Source organism: Cervus canadensis, chromosome 6, assembly GCF_019320065.1.
Source record: "Cervus canadensis isolate Bull #8, Minnesota chromosome 6, ASM1932006v1, whole genome shotgun sequence".
Lineage (NCBI taxonomy): Eukaryota > Metazoa > Chordata > Mammalia > Artiodactyla > Cervidae > Cervus > Cervus canadensis.
The window spans coordinates 38,555,151-38,573,209 of NC_057391.1; the positions used below are offsets into that span (position 1 = coordinate 38,555,151).

At 35.8% G+C, this 18,059-nt stretch overlaps 1 protein-coding gene across 3 annotated transcripts in view; it reads right to left on the bottom strand.

The window, feature by feature from the left end:
- TMEM87A (transmembrane protein 87A) overlaps positions 1 to 18,059 on the bottom strand; it is a 39,644-nt gene that overhangs the window by 17,599 nt on the left and 3,986 nt on the right. For all 3 annotated transcript variants that reach the window (XM_043471574.1, XM_043471573.1, XM_043471572.1), the window contains exons 3-10: positions 16,909 to 16,994; positions 14,653 to 14,766; positions 12,323 to 12,376; positions 12,185 to 12,229; positions 9,187 to 9,304; positions 4,384 to 4,445; positions 3,414 to 3,597; positions 1,923 to 2,022 (exon numbers count right to left, since the gene is read on the bottom strand). In XM_043471574.1, coding sequence (XP_043327509.1) covers positions 1,923 to 2,022; positions 3,414 to 3,597; positions 4,384 to 4,445; positions 9,187 to 9,304; positions 12,185 to 12,229; positions 12,323 to 12,376; positions 14,653 to 14,766; positions 16,909 to 16,994 — 763 coding nt within the window. The remainder of the gene's footprint in view (positions 1 to 1,922; positions 2,023 to 3,413; positions 3,598 to 4,383; positions 4,446 to 9,186; positions 9,305 to 12,184; positions 12,230 to 12,322; positions 12,377 to 14,652; positions 14,767 to 16,908; positions 16,995 to 18,059) is intronic.

The following is an 18,059-nucleotide window of genomic DNA, read 5'->3' on the forward strand; positions in this document are numbered from 1 at the left end:
CAAAAATGAAAAGTCCGAGTAGCTGCAGTGTCATCTGAGGAAAAATCTTAGACCCTTGAAATTCAAATACCTTTGAATCAAAATATACATTTTAACAAGACCCCAAGAAGATTCATTAGAGCATTATAATGTGAGATGCACTGCCTTAAATCATGTCTACCTAAGCCTTACCAATGCCTGTTCTTACATTTTGTTATACACTAGAGAAACTGCAAATGGACAGTTTGGTATTATCTGGTATTATCTTAGAAACCCAGAATATTTCCTGGCCTACAGGAAGCAACCACACACATTAAATGAATAAATAAATTGCAAAAGTGAGAACCCCAATCCCATTTAAAGCAAAACTCTCTTAAATAAACAAATAAATTTTAAAAATTAAGGTCTCCCATTTCTTTAATTCCACTTAAAGCAAAACACCTTGAAAATAACTGCCTATACCTAACTCCTAATTCCTCTCCCCTATTTAAGAAAATTCCTCCTATTTTCTCTTAAACTCACTCCAATCAAGCTTTTTGTTCTGCCCCTCAACAAAACCACTCTTATTTAAGGTCACTAATATCATTCATGTAGTTAAAGCCGTGTTCACATCTCAATCCTCTTACTTGACACAATTAATCACTCCCTTCTTAAAACTGTCTTCAGCTTCTCTCCCACTTCACTAGTCACTTCTCAATTTCCTCTGCCCTAAAAAGACCCTGAAGCTAGGGAAGATTGAAAGCTGGAGGAGGAGGAGACAAAGAGGATAAGATGGTTGGATGGCACCATCAACTCAATGGACCTGAGTCTGAGCAAACTCTGGGAGATGGTTAAGGACAGAGAAGCCTGTTGTGCTGCAGTCCATGGGGTTGCAAAAAGTTGGACATGACTGAGCAACTGAACTACAACAATTTTACTTCACTTCATTGACTTCTAAATAATAATAGTTCAAGGGATCAATCCTTTCAACTCTTCTTTATATACATTCACTTCCTTGATGGTCACATCCTATCTCAAGGCTTTAAATAACATCTATGCCCTGATGACTCCCAAGTTTATGTCTCTGCCCTAATTTCTTCCTCCTACTTCCCTTGTTCGGATATGTGAACTCTTAATCCTGGCTCTACTCCCAATTATTCTACCTAAGATCTTCCTGAACTCGGTTAATGTCACTTCCATCCTTCTATTTGCTTAGGTCAAAACATTAATTGTTGGCATCATCCCTGATTCGTTTTTTTTCTTTCATGTCATATATTTGCTCTATCAGTGAAGTCCATTGTCTCCATCTTCAAAATATAAAAGAATCTGACCACATCTTAGCATCTCTTCCCTGGGGTGTATATATAGTTCTTTCACTAACTTGGATCTTTTCTTAAATGTCACTAAGTGAAGCCTTCCTTGACCACCATAATTATAACTTCGAGTTCCCCCTCCTGGTTAGAACTCTCTATACCCTGTCCCTGCTTTATCTGCTCACTGACACATTAGACTTTTCACTCACATACCTTTGTCTGTGCACCAGCCCACCCATAAATGTAAACTCCAAGTCTTTCGTTTTCTTGCTGTAGCCCTAGGACCTAGAACAATGTCTAATATATAGAAGGCATCCAAGAACACTCTTCCTATTTAAAAAATCTGATTTGCAAGAATATTTTGGAAGAGTAAAGACAACAAGTTTACTCTCAAAGTTTGATGTTTCAATGTCATTTGCTACATTGCAGGTTTCCTGCAGATGCTCCCTGAATTCTAACCAGTGAAATCAAACCCTAATGTTTTTCCAAGTTCTACAAATCTACAAAATTTCAGATGTTTTTGACTTCATAACTATCTCTTATATGAACTCTTTCAGAAGGACACTGGGAACCTGAAACACTGTTTCAATTTAATCAGCATCTTAATTTGCTCTTCCATTTAGGAAGGCAATACTTAAAGACAATACTTACTTGACTATGCCATATCCCAGACTGACTATGATGACCAGGGTTCGAGCCAGTGAGCGTTTAACTGCAGAAAGCAGCTCTGCAAGGATTAGGGCACCCTGGACTGTGAGAAAGAAAAAAACGGAAAAACAGTGCAGCATGTAATCCAAGTTTGGGAAAAGGTACAATTCTAGACCCAAAATGTAGATTTTTAACATTCTTCAGAATAAACGTTGGTATCAGTCCTACTTGAAAAGAATACCGATTCTGCCAATGTTTACAAGTAGAAGCTGATAGGATCTTCCTCATGTGGAGGGTAATCTGGGTGTGTCAATTTACTTTCCCTCTCCACCACCTACTTCACTAAAACCTCAGAATACCCTGAAGTGAAGTAAAGTGAAGCCACTCAATCATGTCCGACTCTTTGGACCTGTGGACTGTAGCCAACCAGGCTCCTCTGTCCATGGGATTCTCCAAGCAAGAATACTGGAGTGGGTTGCCATTTCCTTCTCCAGGGGATCTAATTTATAGCATCTAAGGAGAATTCTTCCCATTTTAAAAAAAAACTGTGAAATATAGCACAGAAAAGCACAAAACACAAACAGAATTTTCAACTCTTTTTTTACACCTATTATTTTCAAGCCATTTCAAAGACTAGAGAAAGTTCTAATTAGTATATCTTACAATAATAGTTACTAATAATTAAATGAAAAAAATAATTATATGGTCTGATGAGAGAACTGAAGCTATCAAAAAACACTTCAGTACAAAACAATTTCTATCATTATCTGTTCACCTTACTAAACCACAAATACTCTTCTATTTTCATGGTATTACTGTATTTTACCAAACAGATACAACCCCCACACCTCTAAGGTAGCTTTGAAATCAAGGTGTGTCTTACAATCAATGGCATCTTACAATTAAACTGGTAGTATTTACTTTCTTTCTTATTTCTTAGATGAATGTAATAATGGTACCTTAAAAATCAATAGCAACCAAGATTCAATAATGGTGAAAATATTCCCAAAATGGCCACTACTGTTGCAACTTTTGAGAGTATATTTCATAAAATTATTCTTAAATCTTCCCTGGTGGCTCAGACGATAAAGTGTCTGCCTACAATGTGGGAGACCTGGGTTCGATCCCTAGGTCGGGAAGATCCTTTGGAGAAGGAAATGGCAACCCACTCCAGTACTCTTGCCTGGAAAATCCCACAGACGGAGGAGCCTGGTAGGCTAGTCGATGGGGTCGCAAAGAGTTGGACATGACTGAGCGACTTCAGTACCGTACCTTACCCTTTTTTTTTTTCTCATACCTTACTCTTAAATCACTGACCCCACAAGTTAAGAGATTAAAAACAATTTCACTATCACAGTGATTCTGCTTAAGTTGTTCTCATAATCAAGTAACTAAAAAGCTACACCTACTTAATGACTGCTGACCTTGGGAAAATTGTTCTTAAGTCTCACCTACCAATCACTCACAAACTGGCAAACATTTTTTGGTACATACCAGATTCTCCTTTGTATCGGATGTTTTGAAATTCTGCATAGAAGACAGCTTTCTCAAGCATTCCCAGAAAGATGACAGCACCAATCCAAAACTGAATTCTCAGGAGATCTCTCCAATAGCAAGCAGACCACGCCAGCCACAGAACACCAAACAGGACATATACAATACACATCACCATGAAAAACTGTCATCAAAGTGGGTAAAAGAAAAAAAGAAGGATTAGGGCCAAGAGTCAATTTAGAATCTATACATAGTCTTAACATATTATAAAAAATATACATATTACACATTCTATTTAAAAAATTATTCTTTATTTCTGTAAAGTTCAATACTAAGATAAAAAAATTGTCTCCTCTTGGGCAGAGGGAGACTGCCTAAGGACCTGTCATCAAGAGTGACCACTCTTCTGTATTAAAAGGTTTTTTTTTAGCTCACAATCAAAAATTATTTAAATGAAGACAACACAGAGAGGAAAAAAGGCAAGGTAGGGTTAGGATACAGCTGAAGGCTATGGAACACCAGAGAGTAGGAAAACTCTAAAAGTACGAGGAAAAAAAGAAAAAGAAAGGAAAAAACAACAATCAAGAACAAAAAGAAACCTGAAAATAGATTAAGGATGTTTTCAGACAGACACAGACTGAAAAGGAGAAAGCATCATCATTTAGTCACACTAAGTGGGATCAGAAACTACAGAGTTTTAAGTACCCCATTTTGGATCCAAGAGATGTCAAAAGTGAATCAGGTATTCTCCAACTCTAAAATTCTACAAGTCATTGAATTCTTCATTTTATAAATGAGAAAATGAGGCATGGAGGGGTTCACTGATACTCCCAAGATCATATTCTAGTAAGAAGTAAGTACAGAACCACAAGCAGTATTTTCTGAACTGTTCAGGAACAAGTCTTTAATACTGCCTCAAAACAAGTTAAACACATCTAATGTTGAGGTTAAAGAATTTAAGTTCACTTACAATCATCAGTGGGTATTCTTCAAGCGTGAGGTATTCATAGGGACCTTTCACTTCAACAGTCACTGCCAAAACACAGTCCTCAGAATTAATGTAAAGGATGAAAAAATTAAACAGAAACATCATCTGACATTTGTTTGATGGAATTAATGAAAATTCCATTGGGTAATTTACTTTTAACCATTTCAACCATGAAGTGTTCTGATGGTTCATGCTGTGTCCTGCACAGGTCTCTGGCTCCATCACCATTTTTGGTAGAGAAGTCCTCTCTTCCCACACTCATATCCTTTAAAGACCAAGCTGAATGTATTTCATCCATAAAGCCTGGTGAGCTGCCCAACTGGAGCTATTCCTCATCTCCTCTAAACTCCAAACATACTTCACATATGCTTTTTCTCACATCACTAACATGCTTTGCAAAGTACAGGGCTTCATTTCTTCATTCTGTTACCCTCTTTGCCTCTTCTCTCTCCTGACCTGTTTTCCTATTGCTTTATTTCTTTTTCACCTACTTCAATTTTACTTAACTTTCCTACTATTAACATATCATTTTCAGAAACTGCTTAATAACAACAAAGTGTTTAATGAAGCAAAATAAATGACAGTAACAACAAGAATGTGAAAGACAGATCTGTCTTACTGAAGTAAACCTATGACTATTTTTAAACTGTAACTGATAAAAACTACCTGGATAAATTTATGTATGATTAATAAATAAACTGCTTTATCTGAAAAGTGACATCTATCTCCAGATACAGACTATGCAACAAATATTTCTTACTAATTTTTATCAAGCAAAAAGGACATACCATTATTAAAAGTAAGACCCAATACTTATATGAAGAAAAGGAGCATCCCATATTAGCAATCACAAAACTTTCATAGCCAAACTGGTTAGTAATCTAAACCTTCTTCATTTAATGAAAGAGTAAATACAAACACTTTGTAAATATTTGTCACATTCTCTGTTTACTCTACAGGAGAAGTCAGCAAAAGACAGTACATGGGCCAAATTGGGCCAACCATTCCAAAGTTTTATTGGCAACCAGTCACATCCGCTTACTTACATACTGTCAATGGCTATATTTACACCAAAGGGCGGAGCTGGGTAGTTGTAGCAGAGAGAACATTTACTATCTGGCACTCTAAAGCTAATCCCTGCCCGATGCTAAAATATAACATACATTTTCTGAGCACTTACCATGTGACACACATTATGGAAAATATAGGAGATGGAAAGATGCATGTATTCTGCCACCAAGTGGATTACCATCCCCATATGAGAGGGAGTTGGAAAGCAACAGAGAACTGTCCCCCCGGAGCCAGCCCCAGAAGGATGTATATTTTCTATGACAAAGTAAAAAGCCATCTAGGCAGAGGACATTACATGATCAAAGAAAATGATCATGGTTGTGAAAATGCAGGATACATTTAAAGGACATGTAGTTCTGAGACTGTACATGGTACTATATAGTAGCATTTTGACAAAAGGCAGAAGAAGGTAAACTTGAATAATCTGTGAAGTTTTCTAAGTCTTGCTGCAGAATTGAACATTTTATAGGTAACAGAAGATACCAAAGGTTTTAATGAAGGGAAGAAAGAAGATAAAACTGTCTTAAGAGAATTTTAGGGCTTCCACAAGGTATAGTTAAGTTTTGAGTATCACCTTCTTAGTTCCAAATGACAGATGGATAAAGCAAAAGCAAAAAAAGAGAGAGGAAACAAAAAGGACAGGAGCTTGAAAAGATAAACAGCTCCATATATCAAAACAGAATAAAAATGCAGAACAGTGCCTGAGACTGAACCCGTGGTCAAGGTGGACTCTGGGTCCTAAAGCTGCAGTAGCTGAGCATGCAGCTTCTACTAGATCACTGAAAATAGCAGGTGTTCAAGATAAAGGGGGAACAGAGTCATTTGATGAATGAAGAGGCTGAACTGGAGGGAGCAGGGTTTCTTCTCCATCCTTTTCAAAGAAAGAAGGTTCAAAGTAAACACTAGCAACTGTTCAATGAGGCTATTGCCCATTAGAAAGCCATGGGTCTGGAGGATATACATATGCCTTGGGTCCAGAAACTGCCAGGTCACCTCTGGTTTGCCTAGATCTGCTATATTCCATATTATTATGGAGAATAAGACCCATCTCTGGTCTTGGGAATTAAATATTCAATACAAGAATCCATAAAACAAGCCCTCAGATTGGGAGAAAATAATAGCAAATGAAGAAACAGACAATGTATTAATCTCAAAAATATACAAGCAACTCCTGAAGCTCAATTCCAGAAAAATAAATGACCCAATCAAAAAATGGGCCAGAGAACTAAACAGACATTTCTCCAAAGAAGACATACAGATGGCTAACAAACACATGAAAAGATGCTCAACATCACTCATTATTAGAGAAATGCAAATCAAAACCACAATGAGGTACCATTACACGCCAGTCAGGATGGCTGCTATCCAAAAGTCTACAAGCAATAAATGCAGGAGAGGGTGTGGAGAAAAGGGAACCCTCTTACACTGTTGGTGGGAATGCAAACTAGTACAGCCACTATGGAAAACAGTGTGGAGATTCCTTAAAAAACTGGAAAAGAACTGCCATATGACCCAGCAATCCCACTTCTGGGCATACACACTGAGGAAACCAGATCTGAAAGAGACACATGCACCCCAATGTTCATTGCAGCACTGTTTATAATAGCCAGGACATGGAAGCAACCTAGATGCCCATCAGCAGATGAATGGAGAAGGAAGCTGTGGTACATATACACCATGGAATATTACTCAGCCGTTAAAAAGAATTCATTTGAACCAGTCCTAATGAGATGGATGAAACTGGAGCCCCTTATACAGAGTGAAGTAAGCCAGAAAGATAAAGAACATTACAGCATACTAACACATATATATGGAATTTAGAAAGATGGTAACGATAACCCTATATGCAAAACAGAAAAAGAGACACAGAAATACAGAACAGACTATTGAACTATGTGGGAGAATGTGAGGGGTGGGATATTTCAAAAGAACAGCATGTATACTATCTATGGTGAAACAGATCCCCAGCCCAGGTGGGATGCATGAGACAAGTGCTCGGGCCTGGTGCACTGGGAAGACCCAGAGGAATCGGGTGGAGAGGGAGGTGGGAGGGGGGATCGGGATGGGGAATACGTGTAAATCTATGGCTGATTCATATCAATGTATGACAAAACCCACTGAAATGTTGTGAAGTAATTAGCCTCCAACTAATAAAAAATTAAAAAAAAAACAAAAAACAAAAAACAAACAAAAAAAAAAGTTGGAAAAATAAATTGATCAAATGCTCAATGCAAAAAAAAAAGAATCCATAAAACAAAAGTTTAAAATTAAGTCAAATGAAATAAAGAATAAAAATTAATGAAAAGACAATGAAATAGGAAAATTAACAAAGCAAAAAACTGGTTAATTGGAATAAAAATATAGTAAAACAGAATTCTAGAAAGATTTTGCAAGTTAAAAAGAGAAGGCATGAAAGCAATATTAAGAATTAAAAAAATTTTTTTTGGTAAAAGAAATATCATTACTAACTTTATGCCAACAAATTTAAAATCCTGAATGAAATGGAAAATTTCTCAGGGGGAAGGAAAAAAAAACCCAATTCAAGGAAAAATAGAAAAACTAAAATATTTATTACTATTAAAGAAAAAAAGTCAGTTGTCTAAAATCTTCATGGGGGGAAAAGAAGAACATCAGGCCAAAACACTATCATAAGTGAGTTCTATCAAACCATTTAAGGAATGGATAATTCCATCCTTACCAAAACTGTTCAACAGAATATAAAACCAGGGAACATTCTTTGATTCATTGCATGAAGATCAGCAATAACCTGAACATCAAAACCCATAGAAGACACACAAGAAATGAAAATATTAGGCCAATTTTACTTTGAACATAGACAAAAAACTCTAAATAAAATTCTGGAAAATAGAATCCGTGTGTGTGTGTGTGTGTGTGTGTGTATCAAGGCCAAACAATGGCATCTCAGAAATTCAAGAACAGTTTAACACTAAAAAATCAGTTAATATAATGCATCACAGTAACAAATTAAATGAGGAATCTATATGATCAATTTAATAAACTTGATTAAAACATTCCATAAAACTGAGTATTCATTCTTAAAAAAAAAAATCTTGAAACAAAGAATATTTTGAAAAATCTACAGTAAATACCATACTCAATGGTGAAATGTGCCAATACTACCAATAAAGTCAGAAGCAACATAAGGATGGCTACCATCATTGCTTCTATTCAATATTCTACTCGAAAAGGCAGGGGAGGGAAGAAAACTGCAAAGAAGGAAGAAACAAAAAAAGAAACTACAGAAAACAAGACTAATTAATAAGTTATTGTAAAATTCCAGGTGATGATTCCCTGAAATGGGTGGCAAAAGTAGAAAGGAGAACAGTAAGAAAAACTGAGACATTAAAAAATAATACAAGTCAATTAATTTAAAAATGTCCAAGTCTTGACTTAGTAACTAAATTTTAACTAGTCTATTGAGAACATGATACTAACTGAAAAAGTTAAAAGCAGGAGTATCAAATAAAGGGAAATGAAATCTAATATCTATAATACATAGTAATAAAATATGAGTACCTAAAACTGTATCTTGTTCACACTGGATGCAGAAAAATGTTAATTTCTCTCCCTCAATTTTTCTACTTGACAACATTCTTCATTTATTCCCTCTCTAAAGCAATTTGACACTACCCACCATGCAACACAACCAGACAGTAGTAATACAAATGATAAAAAGAAACAAAATATACTTACTGGTAAAAAGATTACTTCGTGAATTTTCTTTTGATGATTCCTTGGAGGATGATATGCCAACATGTACAATAAAAATGTATGGTGCATCTTGCCAAGTTTTCAATGGATCATGCATTACCTACAGTGGAAAGAAGACATCAAATCTTTCAATCTTAAGAATTGGGAACACAGGTTAATTACAAAATATATTATTCCAAAATATTTCAGAGTGTGCCTAGAAACATGGTCGATTCCTTCACTTTTACTTATTAATACAGTAGGCAAAACAGGCTTACAGTGCATATATAATAAAGTAGGTTAGATAATAAATTATTCACATATGACTTTTTTTAATGAGGGAAACCTCAGCTTAAATCACTAAATTGAGTCTCTGTTGTAGCTCAGCTGGTAAAGAATCTGCCAGCAATGTGGGAGACCTGGGTTCGATGCCTGGGTTGGGAAGATGCCCTGGGGAAGGTAAAGGCTACCCAGACCAGTATTCTGGCCTGGAGAATTCCATGGACTGTGTAGTCCTTGGGGTCACAGAGTCGGACACGACTGAGCAACTTTCACTTCACTTCACTTCACTTTTAACCAAGTCATGAGAGGATGCCAGGTTGTATTTTACAGACATATCCCAAACAAACTAAAGAAATTTAGTTTAAATCACCTGGAAAAAACCACCAATGATGACATCAGTAACTTATAAACACCAATTCCTGAAACTAATTCCCTTCGTTCAATGCCCTTCTCAGGACCACCACAGTTTCTGCTAACAAGGTCTTACATTTATATAAAATATTTGATCTTAGCTAGGCTATATGAAAAGCCAAGAGTCACTGTCCCCCAAAGTCAGGAAGTAGAATTAATAGCCACCATGCTTGTTGAACTGGTTATCTGTTCCAAGGCCAGTTAGTCTGTGCACAGCCTTAGCAAAAAGCCACTAAAGGATTTGTTGCCTTACACACCAGAGAGACTATGGACCTTCAGAAAAGCAAAACTATAACAGAAAGACAAGATAAACACAAAAAATGCTTGGCTACTTCTTCCTCATGTCTGAAAGGAGGCACAACTACTTAGAATTGCAATTTATTATTTTCGGGTCTTAAAAGGAAAATTAAGATTTTTACTTTTAAGTTATTGAAGCAAATGTTCACCAACACAGAATTCTTCTGAAACCAGAAAAAAAGATCTAAAAACAAATACATCTACAAGAATATTCACTACAGCACTGTTTCAACTGCAGGATAATGAAATCTGAAACCAGAAAAAAAGATCTAAAAACAAATACATCTACAAGAATATTCACTACAGCACTGTTTCCAACTGCAGGATAATGAAACATTAAAAATGTCCAAAAACAGATGATCTAACAAATTGCAACATATTCATATAACAAAATTCTATGCAGTCATTGAAATAACAATGCCATACAATATTTACTGAACTGGAAGGCTGTCTATCTTATATTGCTAAAATTTTTAAAAAGCTGCAATACAGTACATAAGATTCTCATTTTTAATGCAAACAGACAAAATACTAGAAGATAAATGTTTATAATCTATCAGGGTGTGGTAGTATTACAGAAGATTATTTTCTTCTTTTCACTGATGTATATTTTCTAAATATCTGACAGTGAACAAGAAAAAGCCCAATGGATTCTGTTAAAAAAAAAAAACAATTTAATGAAGCTTGCCATGCCAAACTTATTTTTAGGTTAAAATTCTGTACAGCTAAAATAAGGGTAGGGAGAGTGGGGACAATTCCAGAATGGCAGAATAAAGACCCCTGAAAATACACTCACCAATAAAAGCAACAAGAATATGGGCAAAAATTATCAAAATCAACTGAAGACTTGCAACCCATCTGAGATCTGTTTCCTCAAGAAAAAGCACCTGAATTTCAGCAAGAAAAGCAAGCCTGTAGTGTTTTTGTTCACCGTAACTTCTTGACCTTTTTTCTAAGCTCCTTAAAACCAAAGTTTTCACAATTTTAACAGCTGTGAAAAACAGCAGTTTGGCAGCCAGTGAAAAAGTCTGGTGGTCCCCTAAAGCCCATTCACCAGAGCTGTCTGTTAGGTGATGAAAAGCTCCAATCTCAGGGTGTATCTTTTACATGATCTGATTTCAGAGCTCATTCAGTGGGAAAGACCCTGTACTCAGAGAGTTTTCAAAATACTCAGCAGCAACTGTGAAAGATCACAGCTGCCTGAAGTGACATTACCAGATGAGGCTATCAAGAGGCTGACTAAAAACTTAAAAGGAAAATTTGGAAATAAGATGTCCATAGGCGTTTTGAAAACCTTCAAGATATTCCTGGAAATCTAGAAGGCTCCAAGTACACTTAGGGCTGGGCACATATGTGCCAGACGGTGCACACGTGCCCAATCAAGACCTGAGTAGGCCCTAATTACTCACCCCCACTGATCTTGAGGCTCTATACAAGAAGCAAGTAAAAGTTAAGACAGAGTTTTAAATTGTGAAAGAAGCCAGACATAGGTCACAAATTGCGAGAGAGAGAACAGTGGTTGCCTAGAGCTGGGGGAAAAGAGGAATGAGGAGTGACGGCTAATGACTACATGGTTACTTTCTGGGGTGATGATGTTTAGAATTAAATAGTGATTGGTGGTCACATAACTAAAAACCTCTTAACTGTGCATTTTTAAAAGGTAAATTTTGAGATAACACTCTTCAAATTATATTCTATCACAAGATAATTTTAGATGGAGTTCTGGAGTTCAAGGTTCTTTCTTAAAAGTTTCTTACTATTTACAAATAATATTTATAGGGTGGTAATTACAAAGCAATATAGACTGTAGCAAACATGGAAAATACAGAAAACACAAAGAAAATAAAAATCACTCACAATATCATCCACAGATTACCATTATTAACATTTTGGTATATAGCTTCCATTCTTAAGTTTCTTTTTAAAAGTAAGCATAAGATAAGAATTTAAAGTAAACAAACATAAGAACACTAAAATGTGTTCGATGCCCTAAATTCCCTACCACACTTACAGTTTTGTCTCCAGTAAAGGTAAGATTTGTTCCATTCTCCTTAGCCTGAAACAGGAAAAAAGAAAAAAAATGTAATTTATTAATTAATTCAGAATTTCTACTTCACTCTCAGAAATATGTAACAAGAAAAACAATTACCTCCTGTCTTTCTCCTAAAAGAGGCAATCTATGCACAGTATCTCCAGAAAAGCTCTATGAAAGATGAATATAAATTAAACATGTATAATAGCAAAACAAAAGCACAGCTTAAAATCCACAGGAACAGTTAAAGCAAAACATAGCATAAAAGTAAACAAAATAGTATGACATTAACAGACAAAATATTTCCAATTAACCACAAACAAGTGAATAAAACCTTGCTGGGAACTAAAAAATAACAGCAAACCAAACTGGCCACTCAATTTTTCTATAAGATTATAGATACTGTCATTCTTGACAAAACCTTAGATGGAAGATACATAAATAGGATAAATGGATGTCACAGTTCCCCTCTATTTCCAAGGGTGGGGAAACTGTGACTCAAAGCTATAAAGCTTTAGATACAGAAATGGGATCTGAACCTAAGACTCTCAACCCTAGGATCCATTGCTCCTTCCATCACATTACATGACATGCCTGTTAAAAAACCTCCACTAATTACCTTTCTTTCCAGTTATCAGCAGAGGAAGCATTATCCTTCCTGAGTAATTAGGTCATGTTACATTAGACTGGAGGAAGAAACCTTATGAACAAGGATTTATGCCAAAATCCTGGAAAGCTTATAGCAGATATAAAGTAGTTAACCTTGGGAAACAGTATATAATAGGTAACTTTCACAATCAAATCCAAGAAAGGCCAAACAATCCTCCTAGCCTAAAGGATAAATTTGAAAAACCAAAAGAAAATCCCCTACTCAACATCATATTGTGACTAGCTTTCTTTTTCTACTTTACTTCTACTATTCTAAAGCTATTTTCTTTTTCCTTCAAGACTGTAAAATCTATACTATGGCAAGAAAGCAACCCATGTATTGACAGTTCAAATTATCAATTACTTCATTTGCTCATCAATTATTAAGTAAAAGAGTTCTTATCCAGCATGTATATTATCTATGGTGAAACAGATCACCAGCCCAGGTGGGATGCATGAGACAAGTGCTCGGGCCTGGTGCACTGGGAAGACCCAGAGGAATCAGGTGGAGAGGGAGGTGGGAGGGGGGATCGGGATGGGGAATACGTGTAAATCTATGGCTGATTCATATCAATGTATGACAAAACCCACTGAAAAAAAAAAAAAAAAGTTCTTATCAATAATCTTTATTTGCAGTAGCTAGAGAGAAAGCCTAACTTTCCATGAACTCCTTGCCTCTTCAAGGCAAGCTGCTAAATAATTCAAAGCAGCATTTAAATGTAGTAAGAACAAAGCAAAGGCTATAGCTAAAATAACTATTTTCAAACCTATAAAATGTATAAATTTATCCTATCAAAAAACTGGGGTCAGATCCTACTTCTAAGAAAAGACAATCTTTTAATAAACTCCATTTATATGATTACATACATGTAAGCATACACGACATTGGCAATTCCCTGGTGCTCCAATGATTAGGACTAAGTGGTTTCAAAAGCAGGGGTCAGGTTCAATCCCTGCTCAAGGAACTAAGATCCCACAATCACAAGGTAAGGTGAAAAAGTAAAATAATAAATAGAATAAAATACACAGTATAATTCACCTCTTCCCCTTTATGTGAAAAAGGTGTAAAATTCAATCCTTTGACTTCAGGTCTATAGTAGTAAAATCTAAAAATGTTGATTTTTCTGAGGACATATCAACTAGATGAGATAAGAAGAGAATTAAAAAAAATGAAAGTTTCAAAAGTCCATCAATGGATGAATGGATAATATAGTATAAATGTACAATGCAATATTATTCAGCCTTTAAAAAGAAATGAAATTCTGATACATGCTATATGGATGAACCCTGAAAACTTTTTAAGTTAAAGAAGCCAAAAAACAGTGTATGATTTTACTTCTCTGAGATATCTATAACAGTCAGATTCATGGAGAAAGAAAGCAAAATAGCTATTACCAGGGAAGTGAGAGTAGGGGGTTGGTGCTATTATTAATTGTTACAAAGTAACCACTTAAGATGATGAAAAAGTTCTGGAAATGGCTAGTGGTGACAGTTGTACAATAATGTGAATGTATTTATGTAACTGAAAGGCACATTTAAAAATGGCTAAACTGGTAAATTTTATGTTATGTATATTTTACTGCATTTTTTAAAAAGTGGGGCTTTGCTTTTCAAACACAAAGGAAAGCGCATCCTCTCTTTGATGAGAATATTTAAGTAGCTGACTATGTACCAATCAGAACGTGCTTCTAACCTATTTCTGTCAGAAGAAAGAACTGAGGAGAAATGGACATCACCAAAAATACATGTATCATATTTCTCACCTCTTCTATTTCCCTTGAACAACTATCAAATATTACCTGTGCTTTAAAGAGTTCACTGCAGTTCTGGAACAATTTTGATGATGTTTCATATTTCCCAGACAAGTCTTTTTTTTCCTTAAGGTTTTCCAAGTATGTGTCCACTTCTTCCAACTGGAAAATAGAGAAAATACCAAGTATTTAACTTAGTTTTTACATGAAATATTTAAAAGATAACAAATAGACTGTCTTCAGTACAAAGATAGTTTTGGATTTGCTATTTTTAAAATTAATATCAGATAAAGACTATATATTAATATTCAAGAATCTTAACAGTACTCAAGTACAGAATTCTAGTCTATGACTCAAGAAGGGTAGGTCCTCTAAAAATTCCAGGAAGATTTGGGAAACTGTCAGAGTCTAGAGGGTTTTGTTATAAGAAAATATATTTACAAGAGTTCCTTGACTAAATTAACAATACCAACAACAACAAAACTTGTGCTTATAAGCTAGATAAGCCAGAGTATAGAACTACTGCAGCCATTCACAGCCCACTATTAATACTCTGAAAAAGTTCATCATTTCTGTGGCTTCATCAGTTCTGTGATTTTTCTCCCATACCAAGATCTCTAATATCACTCTTTTTTCCTAAGCTGCAATTTCACACTTCTAACTATCTGCTTATTATTTCCATAATTCTGTCCTGTGGCAATTCAAAATAATTTTTACATTCTTACCTCCACTACCCATGAGGACTGAATCTGCTAAGGTCTTGACCAGTTTTTATCACAAGCTTCATCTATATGAACTTTTTAACTATAAATTTAACTAGTGATCGATTGATTAGGAGAAAAGGATCAATGATATTTCAAACCATACTCTAGAAATACTTCTCTCTAAATTTTTCAATCCTTCTGGTCCTCATCATGGGGCTTCCCAGGTGGTGCTAGTGATAAAGAACATGCCTGCCAATGCAGGAGATGCAGAAGACCCAGGTTTGATCCCTGGGTGGGAAGATCCCCTGGACAAGGGAATGGCAAACCACTCCAGTATTCTTGCCTGGGGAATTCCAAGGACAGGGGAACGTGGCTGGCTAAATTCATGGGGTCACAAAGAGTCAGACATGACTGAACGACTAATATACACAGTCCTCATCATATCAACCTTACCCAATGTTCTATAACAAAAACAAAACAGTCACCAACAAAACCCTAATACTGGGTAGAAATTCAAAATGCTTAAGGTTTAAAAAACCAACTGGATGCTAGATACTTTTTAAAGACTAGTACTTTATTTTTCAAAAGAAACCTCAAGAATGTAGGGGAAATGTAAAAAATGAAATGATACAAACAACTGGATAAAAACAGAATGAAAAATCTATCCAGGAGCTGTATATCTTCAATGCTCATGTACATTGTACTACAGCAATTCTGAAAGTGTGGTCCATGGACACTTCCATGCATCTAAGAGGGCAAAACTATTTTCATTGTCCTCATCTGTTATTTGCCTTGTGCTGACAGTGCAAAAGTAATCATCCAATTACCTGAAAATACTATTAAAATACCATTCCTTTTCCAACTACAGATCTGTGTGAGGCCACATTTTGTGCATACACTTCAACCAAAATAACACATCACAACAGACTGAGTGAAGAAGATATAAGAATCTAGCTATCTTCTATTACACTAGACATTAAATAAGAAGTGAAAAAGTGAAGTCGCTCAGTCGTGTCCAACTCTTTGCGACCCCATGACTATAGCCTACCAGGTTCCTCTGTCCATGGGATTTTCCAGGCAAGAATACTGGAGTGGGTTGCCATTTCCTTCTCCAGGGGATCTTCCCAACCCAGGAATTGAACCCAGGTCTCCTGCATTGTAGGCAGACACTTTACTGTCTGAGCCACCAGGGAAGTTCAGACATTAAATAAAGAGATCTGCAAAAATACAAAACACCACCACTGTACCCAGTTTTTTGAAAATTAATTATTTTTCCATTATATTAACATGCAATTAGTTTATCATTGCTATTTTAAAATAAATTATATATATTTATGTATTTTTGCTTTAATTTCTAATATAGTAACCCACATGAATAAAGGCTTTTGGGGTATCTACAGCAATTTTTAGGAATGTAGCAAAGTTCTGAGACCAAAAAGTTTGAGAACTGATAGTACAAGTATGCCTGAAAATTGGAAAGTATAATTCCAGTTCCAGTTCTTCTCCTCCATAGCTACATGACACTCTCTCCACTACCAGGTGGGGATCCAATGATCTCTAAATAAACTCAAAGAAAAGTCTGTAATTATATGTTCCATACCTTGAAGTTGTAGATTTCATTGTAACAGTCAGCACTTTTCAGATACCATGTTATATTCAAAGATGCATCACAAGGTTCTCCATCAACTATAAAAGAAGAAATCTCTATGAATAAAAGATAATTTGATTGCCAAACAAAGTATGTTTCCTAAATTATTACCCCATATCCCACTTCCTGCTAAACCAGGATACTTAAAAGACCATCCTTTCTCCAAACAGAAGGTAATGAAGTAATACATTTCAGTTGTCTATTATCATTTAAATATTTACTAAGCAAAGCACTTAAGTACACAAAGATACATGGCACTGTGTTAGGCCAAATAGGGGAACAGAAGGGAACAAATTACTGAAGACTCTTAAGAAAAGTCTTTAAAAAGATTCTAGCTGAAGACTCAAGGAATAACCACATTGGAAATGTCACAAGACAATAATCAAAATAATTTCATTGAGGGAAAACTTCAAAGTGTAAACCCTGAGAGACCTTAAATGGATACAAAAGAACTATCAACAAAAAGCAAACCTGGCTGAGGAAGGCAGGAATAGCAAAAGCAAAGATAAAAGAATACTAGATCCTTTTTAAAATTCACCTTAAGTGCCGGGGTCCAGCCCCTGCAGGATCCAGGGGAACCCTCAGGATGAACGGCGTCGGCGAGAGAGAGAGACACAGTGAGACAAAGCTCGGGGGCTAAGTCTGAAGTTTATTTTTGCACGGCCCCTTTATGCCCTTAACAACATCTTTTTTGAGGGAAGTGCATATTGCTTACACACAGGGCATCTCAAAACATTATAGCAACTTGACCTTCAACAGAAACAGGATGTCACCCACAAACTTTTAGTTCACAAGAGTCTTTCTTATCATTTGGCCTTCAGGCCTGCTAACGTTTTATGGCTTGCACCTGGTGTGACTTAAGCAACTTCAGTAGCTGACCCTGTTTTTCTTGTGATTAATCTATTTTCTTTCTAATAGACGTCATCTCCATGGGAACTAGATAGGATTACATTATTACGGAACAGAAATGCGAAGGACTGCAAAAACAGCAGATATAGCACAAAACAGGCTCTTAGTCTAAAAGTTAACTACCTGCAAGAAGTTGCCAGCTAATCTCTATCTAACATATTTTCTATTAGGCACATTTGTGACTATTATTTGTG